Consider the following 17,664-nt stretch of genomic DNA (forward strand, 5'->3'; position numbering starts at 1 on the left):
ACTCAAGTATATATTCAAGGGCATATGAAAATTAAAACTATAGCTTCAACTTTTGTCAAAATTAGAAAAAGTCAGAGGTCAAGTGACAGGGTATTTAATGTAAACCTTGAGAGAGTACAATCTTGTTAACACAAGAACTCTGAAAATTTGAAGCACTGGACATAGGCATTACTCACTTCAAAAAGAGAACTTTCCAGTGACCTCAGGAACCCAGGAACAAAATGTATTAGCCAGGTAGAACAAAGGTCTTAAGTTTAAATTTATACTGCTCTGATCCTTGTTATCCTGATTACAATTCCTCAAAATGATTTGTAGAGGTGGGCAAGAATCTCTGAGATAGTCAGCTGTGTGCTACAAAGGTTTTGTTATAATGTCCCAAGAATGTAACCTTTGACTGACTTTTTTGATAGCCACAATGTTTATAAAAAATACCTGGGCATCGTGGCACAAGCTTGTAATCCCAGCATTTGGGAGGCTGAGACCAGAGAATCACAGTTCTTGCCTCAGCTAATTAGTGAGGCCCTCCGCAACTTAGTGAGACCCTATTTCAAAATAAAGAATAAAAAATAGGGCAGGGGGTGTAGCTCGAAGGTCAAATGCCTCTGGGTTCCATGCCCAAACCCGCAAAAAACCACCACAATAATAATATTAATAATAATACCTGTTAACAGAAAAATGTATTTATTAGACAAAACTTGCTATTGAAAAAAAACTGTACTGTTTGTCATAGGTAACCTAGACTTATTATATTTTTATAGAAAAGTGAATTTTTTACTCACATTATAAAAGATGAACCTATCCACACTGTAAAAATTAAGTCACTAATTCTGTATTCACCCTACTGTTAAACGTATAGATATCTTTCACATACACAGGAAATTTCCAGAAACATATACAAACTACTATGGGACTGTGTAAGAACTCTAAATTCACAGTAAAAGAGGGAAAGGAAGATGAAGAGTAACAAAACAAGAGATAAACAAACGGCTATTATGTGTTTTACCTTGTTCAGACCCTTCACCATCATCACAAGTGTTAATTGACCAACTGGTGGAAACATGTCCCGTCCAACCAGGGTGTTTGCCCACATCTACTGACCAACCGAGAGAGAGCAAAAATTCTAGGAAATGTGGTTGAACATTTCTGGAAGACTCCACGTTCTTTAAAATCTGAAATACACATCCATCATTAGCTATCATGAAGGCAACACAAGAACATATTAAAATAATGTTCATAAAAATTGGTTAGCTTTGATGTTTCTGACAAACCAAGTTCCAGGTTCAGAATAAATCTGGCCATATCACTCTAAAGAAAAGTGTGTGCTCTGGAGTTAGATTTAGACTGGACAAGTCTTTTAACTTGTCTCAATTTCTTTATCTGTAAAGTGGTGGTAATAATGAGCAATCAGAGCCAGGCGTGGTGGTGTGCGCTTGTAATCCCAGCATTTGGGAGGCTAAGACAGGAGGATCAAGGTTCGAGGACAATGTCAGCTACTACTTAGACCCTTTGCAACTCATTGAAACCCTGTTTTGAAATAAAAGAATAAAAAATAGGGTTGGGGTGTAGCTCAGAGGTAGAATGCCCCTGGGTTTCATGCCCAGTACCGCAAAAAAAAAAAAAAAAAAAAAGAGTAATCAGGCCTAGCTTTAGTTTACTGTGGCCATTCTTCTGTATTTTAGTTTCTCTTGCATTATGAATATAAATTCCTTAAGGGGAAGAAAAATATTCTATAGCTCTACTCTAACCCACAATCCTTGAAAGACAAGAGTCAGGACATTAAGCATCATAGCTTTAATTCATTCCATTTCTGAACGGGTTCATAGCAAATCTCTAAGCATCAAGTATAAAGTATTAATTTCTTACCAAAGACAAATACAAACCCTTCATGTAAAATCTTGTATATTTGTAGCAAAAAAAGTTGCCCCTCCCAATTTTTTTTTCCCCAGGATTCTTACCTCTTGGTTTGTTTTCTGACCTGGCTTCATATAGAAAATAAAAACTGTGTCGAAAGGACGACAGGGCAAGAGATCCAGATACCCGATGTCATCAAAAAACCCAGGTATCGTGGAATCAAGTGCAATAAGGTGAGGAGGTAGACGACTATTTGCAGGCTCCTACCACCAAAGGAAGAAAGGAGAAATTGTTATCTTTGTACTATTCTAATTATAAAGCAATATTTGCTCACAGTTTAATAAACATTAAATAAAAGGTTATAAAGTTGCAGGAACAAACATAATCACAATCCTAAAGAAATTACTTAACACTTCTGTATACTTCCTTCCAGGTCTCTTAATGCCTTTTTGTGTTGTTGTTAAAGACATTTGAGATTATAATGTGTATATATAATTTGGGATCTTGTTCTCTCTAGATTATCATGCTTTCTATAACTTTTTTTTTTTTTGGTACTGGGGATGGAACTCAGGGACATTCTACCTCCAAGCTATACTCCCAGCCCTATATTTTTAATCTTTATTTTTGAAACAGGGCCTCACTGAGTAGTAGCTGAAGCTGTCTGCGAACCTCGATTCTCCTGTCTCAGCCTCCCAAATGCTGGGATTATAAGCATGCACCATCACGCCTGGCTTTCTAAACTTTTTAAAAAAAGGTTTTGGCTGGGCGTGGTGGCGCACGCTTGTAATCCCCGTGCTTGGGAGGCTGAGACAGGAGGATCACAAGGGTTCAAAGCCAGCCTCAACTACTTAGTGAGGCTCTCGGCAACTTAGTGAGACCCTGTTTCCAAATAAAATTAAAAAAGGTCTGGGAGTATAGCCTGAAGGTAGAAAGCCTCTGGGTTCCACCCCCAGTACCACAAAAAAAAAAAAAAAAAAAAAAAGTTTTCTAGCCAGGCGTGGTGGCACATGCTTGTAATCCCAATACTTGGGAGGCTGAGACAGGAGGATTGCAGGTTCTTGTCTAGCCTCAGCTACTTAATGAGGCCCTCCACAACTTTGTAAGACCTTGTTTCAAAATAAAAAATGAAAAATAGGGCTGGGGGTGTAGCTCAGAGGTAGAATGCCCCTGGGTTCAATCCCCAGGATCACAATAAATAAATAAATGAATAAATAGCCGGGCATGGTGGCGCAAGCTTGTAATCCCCACGCTTGGGAGGCAGAGACAGGAGGATCGCGCAGGTTCGAAGCCAGCCTCGCTAGCTTAAGAGACCATGTTTCCAAATAAAAGAAGTATAAAATAGGTCTGGGAGTATAGCCCGGAGGTAGAAGGGTTTGCAGGAACCCCAGTACCACACAAAAAAATAAATAAATAAAATAAAAATAAATAAATAAATAAACTAACAGATCTTTGAATAAACCCCCAGTACACCTTCAGGCAAATTATTTCACATTTTTAAGCCCATTTCTGTACCTGTAAAACAAGGATAGCATTGCTTGCCTTGTAAGTTTTTAAAAAGATAATACAGCCAGGCGTAGTGGCTCACGCTTGTAATCCCAGCACTGAGGAGGCTGAGACAGGAGGATCATGGTTCCTGGACAGCCTCAGCTACTTAGTGAGGCCCACTGTAACTCAATGAGACCCTGTTTGAAAATAAAGAATAAAAAATAGGCTGGGGGGGTGTAGCTCAAAGATAGAATGTTCCTGAGTTCAATCCTCAGTACTGCAAAAAAAAAAAAAAAAAAAAAAAAGATAATAGAATTAAGAATGGCAATATTTACCACCTTACAGCACCCTATAGGCTGGCTTCTTTGTGCTAAGTACTACATAAAGAATCTTACAAGTTACTTCAATCTTCACTTGACCAATGAGGTGGCTACTCTAATCACTCCCGCCTTCAGGCAAGTAAATGAGACAATACTGGATAGTCCACCCAAGACCACAAAGCCGGCAAGCAGAGAGTACAAGGCATGGCACTAGAGTCAGGTTTTGGTTTTGTTTTGCGGTACCGGGAATAAAACCCAGGGGCATTGTACCTCTGAGCTAGAATACTGGCACAATATTGGTCCAATAAATAATTATGTATTCTTTTATTAATCTGCCACCAGTAGGATTACATCATCATCATCGTCATCATCATCATCATCATCGTCGTTGTTGTTGTTACTGGGCATTGAAACCAGGGAAATTCTACCTGAGCTACATGCTCAGTTCTTTTTCTTTTCTTTTTTTTTTTTCTTTTCTTTCTCTCTTTCTTTCTTTCTCTCTTTCTTTCTTTCTTCCTTTTGTGGTACTGGGGATAGAACCCAGGGGCACTGTACCTCTGAGCTACACCTATTTTTTAATCTTTTTATTTTTGAAACAGGGTCTTGCTGAGTTGCAGAGGGCCTCACTAAGTAGCTGAGGCTGTCCAGGAACCCTGATCCTCAGGTCTCCGCCTCCTGAATGCTGGGATTACAAGCGTGCGCCACCACACCCAGCTGAAAGTCAGATCTTAACTCTAACACAACATAAGAGACTGGCTGACAAATAACATAAAATTACTTCATGCTTTTTAAAAGTTGCATGAATGAACCAAGTCAACTGTAGCCCAAACTATCAGTAATCAAGTTTACTAGGAAAAGATTTTGTGTGTGTTTGGGGTGGGGAGGGGGTACGGTACTGGGGAGTGAACCCAGAAGCATTCCACCTACAAGCTACCCTCCCAACCAGATTTTATTTTTTATTTGGAAACAGGGTCTCACTAGGTAGATGAGAGTCTCACTACTCACTGAGGCTGTTCCCGAGCCTGTGTTCCTCCTGTCTCAGCTTCTCAAGTACTGCAATTACAAGCATGCACCACGATATCCAGCTTTAGAGAAAGATTTTTCCCATTCCTTTTTGAATTATCTGTAGATTCTATTTATATGTGCAATATGGGTCTGATATTAACCAAGAAAATTCAGAACTAAATGTATTATTAAACCAGTTCCCTCAGAGAAGAACTCTGACTGACTTCATGGGGTTAACTGCCCTGGAGTTCATGTTGTAACCTATGACAGCACAGAATTTCACTTTACTTGCATGCAGTTAAAAAAAAAATCCTTTTCTTCTATCCTCAGAAAACAATGCTACTTTATGAATATATTTACTCATATAAGTTCATAAAAATTACCTTCAGTGCCTCTAAGGACAAGAATCCAAAGTGGGAGAGGAAAAGGCGGGCCGTCTGGAAGTCCTGGGCGGGAGGCGGGGGCTTGCAGTCCGTGACGGGGTCGGGGAAGCTTCTCTTCTGCAGCTCGGCCTCACTCTGCTGCTCCAGGTGCGCTTCGTAGGCAATCTGCTGCGCCATGCCGCTCCTCAACTTCTCATGTCTTTCTTCTAACTGAAATAAGCCAAATATATCATTTGGAGGAACTATGGTAAAAATAGGGCTATTTTTCATTTTAAAAGTGAAAATAAAGCTAAAAGCAACAAAGGAAATGAAGATGATTTTTAGTGATCAACACGGTGTTTCGGTTCAATACAGAGGATGTAATTAAGCAAATATACTTGAAGGTTAAAACCAAACCATAAAAACTTCCCCGCAGTTTCAACAATTGCTCCTTCATTTTCTGTAACGACACCATTCCATCCCTGCTCCTTGCAAACAGGCAGACACAAGGGAGGGTTGTTGCTCTGAGCCCCACCTCCAGATCATTTTCCACCTTCACCCGGTACCACTGCCTCATGCCCCCCACTTGGTACTAGGGACTGAACCTAGGGCCTCCCACATGCTAAGCATGCACTGAGCTACATCCTCTGCCTCTTTAAAATTGTATTTATGTATTTATTTATTTATTTAGGTACTGGGGATGGAACCCAGGGGCATTCTACCTCTAAGCTACACCCCCAGCCATATTTTTCATTTTTTATTTTGAAATGGTCTGAGTTGCAAAGGGCCCCACTAAGTAGCTGAGGCTGTCTGCAAACTGTGATCCTCCTGTCCCAGCCTCCCAAATGCTGGGATTACAAGTGTGCGCCACCACGCCTGGCTTCCTTAAAATTTTATTTTGATACAGGGTCTCTCGCTAAATTGCCCAGGCTGGCTTCAAACATGCAATCCTCTTGCCTCAGCCTCCTAAGGAGCAGGGATTACATGCATGCAGCATCATACCTGCCTGGCTTCCTTCATGGTTTTTTTTTTTTTTTTTTTTTAGTACTGGGGATTGAACCCAGGGGCATTCTACCTCCATGCTATACCCCCAGTCCTATTTTTTATTCTTTTTATTTTGAAACAGGGTCTTACTAAGTTGCAGAGGGCCACACTAAGTAGCTGAAGCTGGCCATGAACCCCATCCTCCTGTCTCAGCCTTCCAAGTACTGGGATTATAAGCATGAGCCACTATGCCCAGCCTGTTTCATGCTTTAAAGTCCTTATCCATTCCATGACTGAACTACTGGAGATGCCACCCAACCCTTTCCCTCCCTCTGATCAATCCTACTTTACATTTCCATCTTTTGGAGGACAATGATCTTTCTAGCCACCTGGCTAAATTCTATACCCTCCTCAACCTACATGACATTGATCACTCATGAGCACATCCTGAAACTCAGATGTGACCTACTTGCAAGGGCTGTAACCCTGAAATGCCCTTTCCAATCCTGAGCCGCTTCCTGCACTGAGCCTATACACTGCCATCACTGTGGGATGCTCAATACCTCCCCATACACTGCATACCATAAGCATCCTTCTAGCTTCTTAGGCTTCCCGATTAAACCCCCAATCTAACATCTCAATGCCCTCTCAAGTGTAAAATGGCTGTGCTCAATCTTATTCCCCCAAGTTCTCACCCCTGTCAATCTCTACACCACCAAAATTCCTTACTTATATTCCCAGATACCAAGGATCTGAGGCCACACCGTGAGTAAAATAACTTCACCACATATGATGCTACCTAACATCATCTGGACTATGAGGCAATTTTAAGAACCGTCTTTGATCCCTCTGGAACACTGTCAAGAACTGAAATTAAAGTTTACATAAGCTTCAATTTCCCTTCTTTCCACTCTAAATGTCTCCAAACCTTCACCTATACCCTTCTCCTTCTCTCCTGTCTTATCAAAATATCCCCTTTCTAGATATAATCACCTAGACTCTTGACCATGCTCCCTCTGTTACTTCTAATTCCCCCTGCCCATCTCAGTGTTTGAAGACCACTCTCCACTGGTTACTTGCATTCAACCTCCCATCCAAATATAAAAAAAGATAGCCTAGCTGGGCTTGGTGGGGCATGCCAATAATCCTAGCACTTGGGAGGCTGAGACAGGTGTGAGGCCAGGCTCAGTAACTCCGAGAGACCTTCAGCAATTTAGTAAGGTCCTGAATCAAAATAAAAAAAGGCTGGGAGTGTAGCTCAGAGGTGGAATGTCCCTGGGTTCAATCCTTATTACTAAGAACAGACAACCTGCCTGTCCTCCGCAAGGCTACTTCCTCACAGTGTTACCCATTTTGTGCCCTCGCCCTCTACTGCTAACAGCACGGCGCATAGTCAGCGCCTTGCCTTGATCAGTATTCACTCCCCGGCTCCTTATTCTCTACCTCCAAAGCACTTTCAATGCTTTGGAAGCTGCTCTCAAAGGTCACCTAGTCTTCATGCCCAGTCCAGGCCTGTTCTCCACCTCTCTTCTCCCTGATCCTCCAGCTTAGGCAGGGCAGCCCTTTCTCCATTCCTTCCCTTCAGCTCTCCCAGGCCCTGCCAGGCCTCTGCCCCCACTTCTGGAGGATCTCCTCCCTTGACCTGCGATCAGTTACATAGTCTAATTAGTTACAGAATCAATCAAAGACTAACTAGTTTTAGCCATTTCCCAAACCAGCATTCTTCCTAAGATCTGTATTTCCGAACAAAGCGACAGCATCTCTTTGTCACTCAAACTCAAAGCCTAAAAGCCTTTGGCTCTTTTCCTTCCCTCAGCAACCCAAGACTGCTTGGATCTACTTCAACAACGTGTTCTGGGGATCAAATCCGGGGCACTCTACCTCTGAGCTACACCTTTAGCTCTCTTTATTTTATTTCAAAACAGAATTTCACTAAGTTACTGCACATAGGGCTCAAACCTGCGATCCTCCTGTCTTAGCCCCCCGAGCACTGAGATTACAGGCGTGTGACCCTGTGCTTGACTTAAACTTTACTCTCAGGGACATAGCCCCTCCTTTCTCCTGCCGGGATTATCAGCTGGTCTCTGAACTGGTCTCTCTTCTCCAAATATCCTACAGTACCAGAGTCTGGTCATGTCACATTACTGAAACCTACTATGAGCAATCCAGACAGTCAGTGATGCCCTAAGTGCCATCCAAATTTTATTCACACTTCTCTTGCTACATGGTATAACTCCTGGACGACAGATCTCAATCACCTCCCATAACACTAGAGACAATGCCTTAAACATAGAAGTCATTTAAGAATGTTTATAGGCCAGGCGCGGTGGTGCACGCTTGTAATCCCCGCGCTTGGGAGGCTGAGACAGGAGGATCGCACAGGTTTGAAACCAGCCTCAGCTACTTAGTGAGGCTCTCAGCAACTTAGTGAGACCCTGTTTCCAAATAAAATATAAAATAGGTCTGGGAGTATAGCCCGGAGGTAGGAAGCCTCTGGGTTCCACCCCCAGTACGACCGGGGGAGGGGGGGGAGAATGTTTATATTAGCTGGGCATGGTGGTACATGCCTATAATACCAGTACTTGGGAGCTGAAACAGGTTTGAGACCAGCCTCAGCAACTTAGCAAGACCCTGTTTTGTTTTTTAAAGAATATTTATATTTACCCCTTAACAACAGTTAAAGGTAATTTATCTTACTTCTTCAGTGACAATTTCATGCAAATCTGGAATGCTCAGATCTGCTTTCACAAAGGGAATCTTGTCCACTTCTTCAGGAAATGGCCGATGTTTCACAGTATATTTAAATCCAACATCATTTTTAGGAACTGGGCGAGGTTCAGGCACAAAAAGCTGTTAAAATAATATAAACAATGCTTACTGTATACAGTCTAATACAAATCTGTAATGACACATATTTCCCTGGTCTGCTTTGATGCCTATGTTTCCCTAGTTACATGTCACAAAAATTCAGTAAGAATTTGCAAATGATTCCACTAACAGCAAAGACAGGCAACCTGCATACTTGTACACTCAAATTTATTTTATTTTTCTAAAAATATTCATTAGCTTATTACAGATTTTTGTGACTGATGTGGGCTGAGGACCTCTACTGGCCCAGCCTGAATCTCTCACGGTCAGTGGCAAGCCAGTGGGTAAGGTGTTTCAGACAGTGAGACGCAGACTCCCTTCCTCCCCACGAACTCTCAAACCATCCCACACAATAAAGTCTGAGTTCAGGCCCCTGAGCACCTCTAAAGTAGTTCAATTTGAGCCTTAGGTGGCTTAACTAAGAGTGAATGGGTGCCAAGCCCAGGTCTTCACACTGCTCTGAAGCCCTGTTTTAATATGTATATGGTATGCATTGAGACAGCAATACATTTTAGTTCCTTTCCTGCTCCCCTTCCTCTCAGTCTTCAGTGTTTATGTAGAGGCTTACAGAGCAACTGAAAGAGTATGATCTACATTGTGGCACCAAAAGAAAATAGGGGTGTGCGCCTCAGGGGACAACACGAGCAGCTTACCTAGCAGATGTCTAGGATGTTCATGATTTTAGGCCCAAGTTCCAATTCTGTGGGTGTCTCTCTTAAATGTTTGGAAAACTTTGTCATATTTTAAGATACTTTTCAGTAACAAAAATGTAAGCTTACAAAGTAGTAAGTGAAAAATGTACTATACCAAATGACTTGATTCCCATTTAAGTGTTACTATGCACAGAAATAAATGATAATTGACGGAATTCCAATAAAATATTAACTATGGCCATTCTGCTCTGGAAAGTGAGCATAGGTAATTTAAATTTCCTCTTTATTATCTGAATTTTCCAACTTTCTCCCAGGAGAACTGATTTCCTTCACATGATTACAAATGTCATAAAATACTGCATTGAATAATATAGCTTATTAAAAACTATACAGCATACTACCAGTTACACAGGAATATATCATGTAAAACATTTTGAAATTAAGTCCTATCGCTAGACACATCAAAAGTCTGGCCAAAATTTTTCCAAAGTATGTTGTGCATCTGACTTTTCCTATACTTTGAATTGCATGGAAAACCTTGAATCCCTGTTTAGGGCAGTAGTTTCCATTCCTATGTGGATGTCAGAATCACCTGAAAAGGTCTGGAAAATACAATCTGCCCTGAAGATGCCTTTAAAAAGTTAAGGCAGTTGACCTGGATTCTAGGTTCGTGAGATGGCTTTGATGTGGACTTACTGAGGATCTAGAAAGGGAATCAGAATATTCATTTTATCTATGATTTCTGATAGAATGTTCTTTGACCTTTTACGTGTGTGTGTGTGTGTGTGTGTGTGTGTGTGTGTGTGTGTTGCTGGGGATCAAACACAGGGCATTCTGCCTCTGAGCTACATCCCCAACCCTGTTTTATTTTCTATTTTGAAATGGTCTAAAGCTGCTGAGGCTGGCCTTGAACCTGTGATCCTCCTGTCTTGGCTGGCCAAGTACTAGGATTACAGGTATGTGCCACTGTACCTGGCTGTTATTTAATCTTAAATGAACACACACACGCCTCATCACTCACTTCCCTTTAACTTCTGATGGATACCTTCTGATTTGCTTTTGCTCCTCTGGGTAAAAGGCAAAGCTGTTGTGCCCAAGCAAGTCTTCCAGACATTCCCCGGACCAGCACAGTGACAGAGGGGAAAAAATCATCTAGAATAAAATGTTTGTGCAAAAGTTTTTATTTCAGACAACAACCATTATAAAAACACCTGTTATCAACTGCAGAGCTTCTCATAGTCAAATTCCCAGCATAGTGTTTCCTAAACTCTGATTCTAAGTACCCCTTCTGTAGTTTCTGACATATCCAAGTACCATGAGTACTATATCTTATTTTGTGCCACTTTCTTTTTAAGCAGGTCTACAGCTTAGGTCCAGGGGCATTCCACCTCTGAGGTATACACTCAGCCTTACTTTTTATTCTTAGTTTGGAACAGGATCTCACTAGGTGACTAAGGGCCTAAGTTACTGAAGCTGATCTCAAACCTCTGATCTTCCTGTCTTGGCTTCCCAAGTACTGGAATTACAGGTATGTATCACACCTGGCCTCATACCAAACACTCTCAGTTTTTAATTTTACTTAAAAAGGAAACTGTGGACATCTACTTTAAATGAAAAACCATAAATTTTTGGTGTGCTAATTTGTGTGGGGGGGTACTAGGGATTGAACCCAGAAGCATTCTACCTTTGAGCTACATCCCCAGTCTGATTTTATTTCTTATTTAGAAACAGGTCTTGCTAGGTTGAATAAAGTCCCAGTACTGCTGAGGCTATCCTCCTGTCTCAGTCTCTCAAGTACTGGGATTACAGGCGTGTACCACAATACCCAGCGGTGTATTTTTACAACACAGGTTTAAAAATCATAAAATAACTTTCACCATTTTTTTTTTTTTTTTTTTTTTGCGGTACCAGGGACTGAACTCAGGAATATTTCACCTCCGAGCTTCACCCCCAGTCCTATTTTTTATTCTTCATTTTGAAACAGGATCTCACTAAGTTATAGAGGGCCTAAGTAGCTGAGGCTGGCCGCGAACCTGCGATCCTCCTGTCTCAGTCTCCCAAATACTGAGATTAAAAGTGTGCACCACCATGCCCCGGCTCCACCAGTTTTAACTAATATCATCTCACATGCTGCCAGAGGTATACGCACATTTTTGGCAAACGCTCTCTTTAATAAATACTCCTAACTTTCCTAGCCCTAGGGAGCAGCCTAAACGCAGGAAGACAGGCGGGCGCCGGAGTGCGGGTGTACATTTGCCAGTGGCTTCGTGGACTGCTGCTCACCCTCAGCAGGCTCTAATTCTTCCCAACAGAAGTTCAGAAGTGGAGAGTGTGTAAGACTTCTGAGTGGACCACTTTAGTGACCCAGTGTCTTTTTATTCCCTTCTTTTGTCTCAGGTATGGGAATCAAACCTGTTCAAACTTCTTTTGTTTTTTCTTTTGTTCACTATTTCAATAAACTAATATTCCTATAATCTAGACTAATTCAAAATTTTCATATATATGTGTGTATATGTAAGTATATATGTATGCCTATAGACATATACATATATATACTTTTTTTCTTTTGTTAAAGATTGAGTCCAGGGCCTGACATATGCTAGGCAAGCTCTGCCGCTGAGCTGCAGCCCCAGTCTATTCTGTTTTTAGTTTAACGCAGGGTCTAAGTTACCAGGCTGACCTTGAACTTATGATCTTCCTGCCTCAGCCTACAGAGTAACCAGTTATAGACACATACCACCAAGCCTGGCTCATTGTTTTTATGTTTGCTAGACTACCTATGCAATAAAATTACTTGGAACGAGAGTAAGAAGTCCTAAAAAAAAAAAAAAAAAAAAAAAAAAAAAAAAAGCTGGAAAAGGGCTAGGACATCTGAAGAGGACAGTGGGAATTTGCAGACTCATGAGCAGGTGGCTTAGGAGCAGGAGGCTAGGGAATCATAAGGGGCACTGGCTAGAGGAGCCCTAGATCTATCTGGGTAAAGAATGAAGAGGTACCTACAGAACAGACTTGGGACTAGCATAGCACTTCTGGAGGTGGGCAATGATAAACGGTCCTGTTGTCTTTCATATTAAGTCACTAAATCTTATCACAATATGACAGAAATCTGATGATATTCTTTTATCTCAAATTATAGGGCAATGTCTCACTTAAAAATAATTTTATGAGCCAGGCGTGGTGGCTCGTGCTTGTAATCCCAGCATTCAGGAGGCTGAGACTGGAGGATCGCAGTTCGCGGACAGCCTCAGCTACTTAGTGAGGCTCTCTGCAATTTAGTGAGACCCTGTTTCAAAATAAAGAATAAAAAATAGGGCAGGGGCCGGGCATGGTGGCATATGCTTGTAATTCCCGCGCTTGGGAGGCAGAGACAAGAGGATCGCGCTAGTTCGGAGCCAGCCTCGCTGGCTTAAGAAACCCTGTTTCCACATTAAAAAAAAAAAAAAATAGGTCTGGGAGTGTAGCCCGTGGGAGTGTAGAAGGGCTTCCAGGAACCCCAGTACCACCAAAAAAAAAAAAAAAAAAAAAAAAAAAATAGGGCAGGGGATGTAGCTTGGAGGTCAAATGCCCCTGGGTTCCATCCCCAGACCTGCAAAAAAAGAAAAAAAAATTATAATTTTATGGAAGCCGGGCATGGTGGCACACAATTGTAATCCCAGCATTCGGGAGGCTGAGACTGGAGGACTGCGCACCTACTTAGTGAGGCCCTCTGCAACTTAGTGAGACGCTGTTTCAAAATAAAGAATAAAAAATAGGGCAGGGGGTGTAGCTCAGAGGTCAAATGCCCTGGCGTTCCATCCCGAAACCCACAAAAAAGTAAAAAAATAAATAAATAAAAATCATTTTATGGAAAATTTGAGTCCTACTGATACTCAACAGTATTTGCATGAGACTTCATGTTTACCTCTGTAAAGACAAGGTTTCTTTAACCACCAAGCAAATGTAATCATGGTGGAACAACAATTAAACAATTGTGTTTAGAAAATCTAGGCTCAAGTCCTAACCATACCATTACTTCTTAAGTTTCCCTTGCCAAGTTATATACTCTTTTTGAGTTCCTTCTTCACCTATAATGAGTGAATAGCATGCCAGGTGATTTCCTGGTCTTTTCTAAGTTATTTTTTGCAAATTTGGGAACTGAACCTAAGGCTTGGTGGCATATGCTTATAATTCCAATACTTGGAAGGTTGAGACAGGAGGATCGCAGGTTCATGGTGAGGCCCTCTGCAACTTAGTGAGACCTTGTTTGAAAAATAGAGAATAAAAAATAGGGCTGGGGGTATATCTCAGAGGTAGAATGCCCCTGGGTTCAATCACCAGTACTAAAATTTTTTTTTTTTTTTAAATTTCAAGACAGAGTCTTATTAAGTTGCCCAGGCAGGCCTCAAACTTGCAATCCTCCCTTGGTCTCTCAAATGACTGGGATTGAAGGCACATACTACTGTGCCAGGCCCTTGGGTCCTTTTGAGCCCATAGATTCTATAGCCTTCACTTTCTTTCACCTTGCCAGCAAAGGCTTTCCCTGAGAAAACAGTGTCTTTACATACTGGAGACTGCCAATTACCATCAGAAGAAGAAAATAAAAACATAATTGGAATGGTTTGGGCGGCAGTAGTAGTCACATACTTTGAAATGGTTTCTAGCCAGGGGAGGGAAGGGAAGACAATAGTGCATTTTATCAACGGAAAATCCCTGAAGTAGGGCAGACATAGGGGTAAACACACTCTGGAACTGCAGGGGGGATCAGAGCAGGTAGGAAGCAACAACCTAGGTAGGAAGTATTAAGTCCTGCACTGGGACGCACTGGCAGGAGTACAGAGGAAAAGGAAGGAGTCGAGAGCTACTGGGGAGGTAGAAGACTTAGAAAATAATTATATATAATTATATAGCCGGGCATGGTGGCCACGCTTGTAATTCCAGGATTTAGGAGGCTGAGACAGGAGGATCACAGTGTGTGCACAGCCTCAGCTACTTAGTGAGGCCCTTTGTAACTCAGTGAGACACTGTTTCAAAATAAAGAATAAAAAACAAGGGTGGGGGTGTAGCTCAGAGGTTGAATGCCCTGGTTCCATCTCCAGTACCACAAAAAAAAAAAAAAAGGAAGAAAAGAAAGTAATTATACAAGGGTACAACAGAAGGAGCAAGCAAAGAGGACTCCTCAATGTCTAGCCTGTGGGTGGCCGTTACTGAAACAGAACAATGAGGGTGGGGGGCATGATCCACAGTCCACAGGGAACAAAGACTGGCAATGGTTTTTATATACCAGAAACAAATAGCCCACTAAGACAAACTTCTTATAAAACTATAGACTTTTTTTTTTTTTTTTTTTGGTGGTACTGGGTGTGGAACCCAGGGGCTTTCCACCTCTGGGCTTCTCAGACCTATTTTACACTTTATTTGGAAACAGAGTCTCACTAAGTTGCTGAGGCTGGCTTCAAGCCTGTGCGATCCTCCTGTCTCAGCCTCCAAGTGCTGAGATTACAAGCGTGCACCACCACGCCCAGCTCTTTATAGACCTATTTTTCTGATATTTCTTTTTTTCTTCTCTCTCTCCCTCCCTCCCTTTCTTTCTTTCTTTCTTTCTTTCTTTCTTCTTCTTTCTTTCTTTTTTTTTTTTTTTTGTAGTGCTAAGCCAGGAGCATTTTACCTCCCAGCCCTATTTTTGAAATAGGGTTTCACTCAGCTGTGGAGGGCCTCACTAAGTAGCTGAGACTGGCTGCGAACCCAGATCCTCCTGTCTCAGCCTCCCAAGTACTGGCATTACAAGCGTGTGCCACCATGCCCAGATTTTTTTCTTATATTTCAGACACACATAAAGAACCTTTAAACAATCCTACTTAATATGTATATTCTATTTTCGGATTCTTTCTCAGGTGTCCCTGTCCCATTGCTCAAAGTCCTTCTGGTAAATGCACAATTACTTAGAATTCATGGTCTTTTCCTTCCCTGCCAGTACTGATAACATAATAAAGTAGCAGCAGAAAAGGCTTGAAGTGCTACAACTTACTCTGCTCATTTCCAAGAGGCTGCTCCAACATTGCCAGGATGACACTGTTGTCCAAGACAAAGTACCGGAAACTATGCTTATTTATGGTTGGCAGCCTGGAATACTTGATCAGAGTAGTCTCATTTACCAGGCTGCAAGGAGAGGCAGGACCACTGGGTGAAGGAAATGCGCCAAGCAGCTGCATAATACTAAGGAGAACAGAACAGAGAACAGTTAATTCCCAAAGCAGACTTTTAAGGTTACCTCATGCATCACCCACGTGTCCTTCTACTCCTCTCCATTTGAATTGACCATGCTTCCTCTGACAGGTCAGATTTGCTTCCTGTGGCTAATGCCATGTTGTGTTGTCCAGCCCCTGCCCTCTAAGGCCCTCTTCCCCAGATGTAGGGAGAGAGGGGACCACAGCTTTCAGCTCTCATCCAAAGACAACCACCTCCCTCATGAGTACAGTTTCTTTCTGGGACAATGAGTGGATGATGCTGGGTTATGAAGTTCCAGCCCGAGAACGCCGAGGGCCTGTCACCTGCAAAGCACGACGCAGCAACTGCATCAGTTTAGTCTTCCCTTTGCCCCACCCTGCTTCCTCCATTCCCCCGAAGAGACTGAAACTGAGAACACTCTTAAATAAACTTGCAACAAAATTTCTCTCAGAATTTGCTGCTCCGGGAACATGACTAACCATACTTCTTCAGAAGCAGAATAAGCAGTAGGTTCCCATGAAGTAGCTAGATTTTATGTGAGCACTGAACAGCGGAGGATGTGGCCAGGGGAAGAAGACAGAGGCCATGAAAGGCAGGAGGGGAGCATCTCAGCATGCCCAGTTCACAGCCTGACTATGGCTGGGGTGCTGGAAAGCAGTGCTAGGAAAAATCAGATAGCCCCCTTGAAATCCAGACAACAGGGAAAGAGAGATCTACTCAGGGCTGTTGAGCACTCGAGCAGCACTCAGCACTGTGCGGAAGGATGAGGAGCCCAGCCGTGGAATGCAGGGTGAACAAGAAGGTTTGAGAGAGTGAAAACAGGGAAATGAGGCAAGAGGCGAGGAAGGCCAGGGCCCGGGTCTGTCTGAGGTTAGAAGGTGAAGGGACACTTCAAAAGGGAAAACTTTCTGGACTCAGTTGCTGGCTTCATATGGAGAATGAGAGAGATAAATCAGAGAAAAGGCCATCGTTCTGTGTTTGCATAACCAGAAAACAGTGGCGACTCTGACATACAGCAGCAACCATAAAAAACAAAGAATTTTGCGTGAGGTCATCTTCCACGATGACAGAATGCTTCACGGCACTCTTCTCGACTGGAAAAGGAGATTCCACTTGTGAAATTGCCAGCAGAGACAAGACCACACAAGAGAAAGAGATGAGCCATCTAGATAACTACTATCTAGGTTGGGGAGGAGCGGTCCAGGGCTCTCGACTTATCCATAGCACATTTCCAATCCTCACTGGCAAACATGTTCTCAAAACACCCCATTCAGGCTAGGAGCAATCCTCTTTTTGTACCGTTAACGATTTCCAGTGGAAATGCCCTCCCCACCTCTTCCACATCCTTTCTCTTCTTGAAGGCACACACTGAGGCCTAGCCCACGCCAAGTGCAGCTTCATTTCTGAACCTCCAGGGCTCATCATCGGCATACGCATATGGCTCGATAGCTGCACTCACGTTTTTGATTTCCCAGCTATTAGGCAAACCTCCACAGAGACACTGAAGGTACAGTACAGTGAGCAGGACTAAGCTAAAACAAACATCCTGCCAAAAACGTACTGAATGACCCGAGCAGTGGAGAACAGAAACAAATATAACTTCTCTGTGCACATCCCCAGTAAGCAACGGAATGCACAGAAGACACTGGGATCTTGGGAAGACTGATTTACACACAGACCTTCAAGTGGTCTCGCCTGCTGAGTTACGAAAGCCAAAACAAGCCAGTCCGGACTGACTTGACATCCCTCCTTCGTGTTTTTACATTTTTTCTGGGTCTTCATTTATACTTATCCTTTACTTTTGATACTGGGAATTGAATCCTGTTGTATTCTACCTCTGAGCTACAACTCCAGCACTTTTTATTTATTTTATTTTATTTATTTATTTTTTATTTTTTGGTGATACTGGGGTTCCTGGAAGCCCTTCTACCT

At 42.3% G+C, this 17,664-nt stretch overlaps 1 protein-coding gene across 1 annotated transcript in view; it reads right to left on the reverse strand.

The window, feature by feature from the left end:
• RALGAPB (Ral GTPase activating protein non-catalytic subunit beta) overlaps window positions 1-17,664 on the reverse strand; it is a gene marked incomplete at both ends in the record, with an annotated part of 81,913 nt that overhangs the window by 11,377 nt on the left and 52,872 nt on the right. Inside the window, 6 exons of the mRNA XM_080716508.1 lie at window positions 1,004-1,169; window positions 1,956-2,114; window positions 5,045-5,254; window positions 8,705-8,857; window positions 10,574-10,680; window positions 15,533-15,720. Of these exons, the coding sequence (XP_080572634.1) occupies window positions 1,004-1,169; window positions 1,956-2,114; window positions 5,045-5,254; window positions 8,705-8,857; window positions 10,574-10,680; window positions 15,533-15,720 (983 nt within the window). The remainder of the gene's footprint in view (window positions 1-1,003; window positions 1,170-1,955; window positions 2,115-5,044; window positions 5,255-8,704; window positions 8,858-10,573; window positions 10,681-15,532; window positions 15,721-17,664) is intronic.

The sequence above is a fragment of the Muscardinus avellanarius genome (assembly GCF_963383645.1).
Source record: "Muscardinus avellanarius genome assembly, chromosome: 19".
In the NCBI taxonomy this organism is placed as follows: Eukaryota; Metazoa; Chordata; class Mammalia; order Rodentia; family Gliridae; genus Muscardinus; species Muscardinus avellanarius.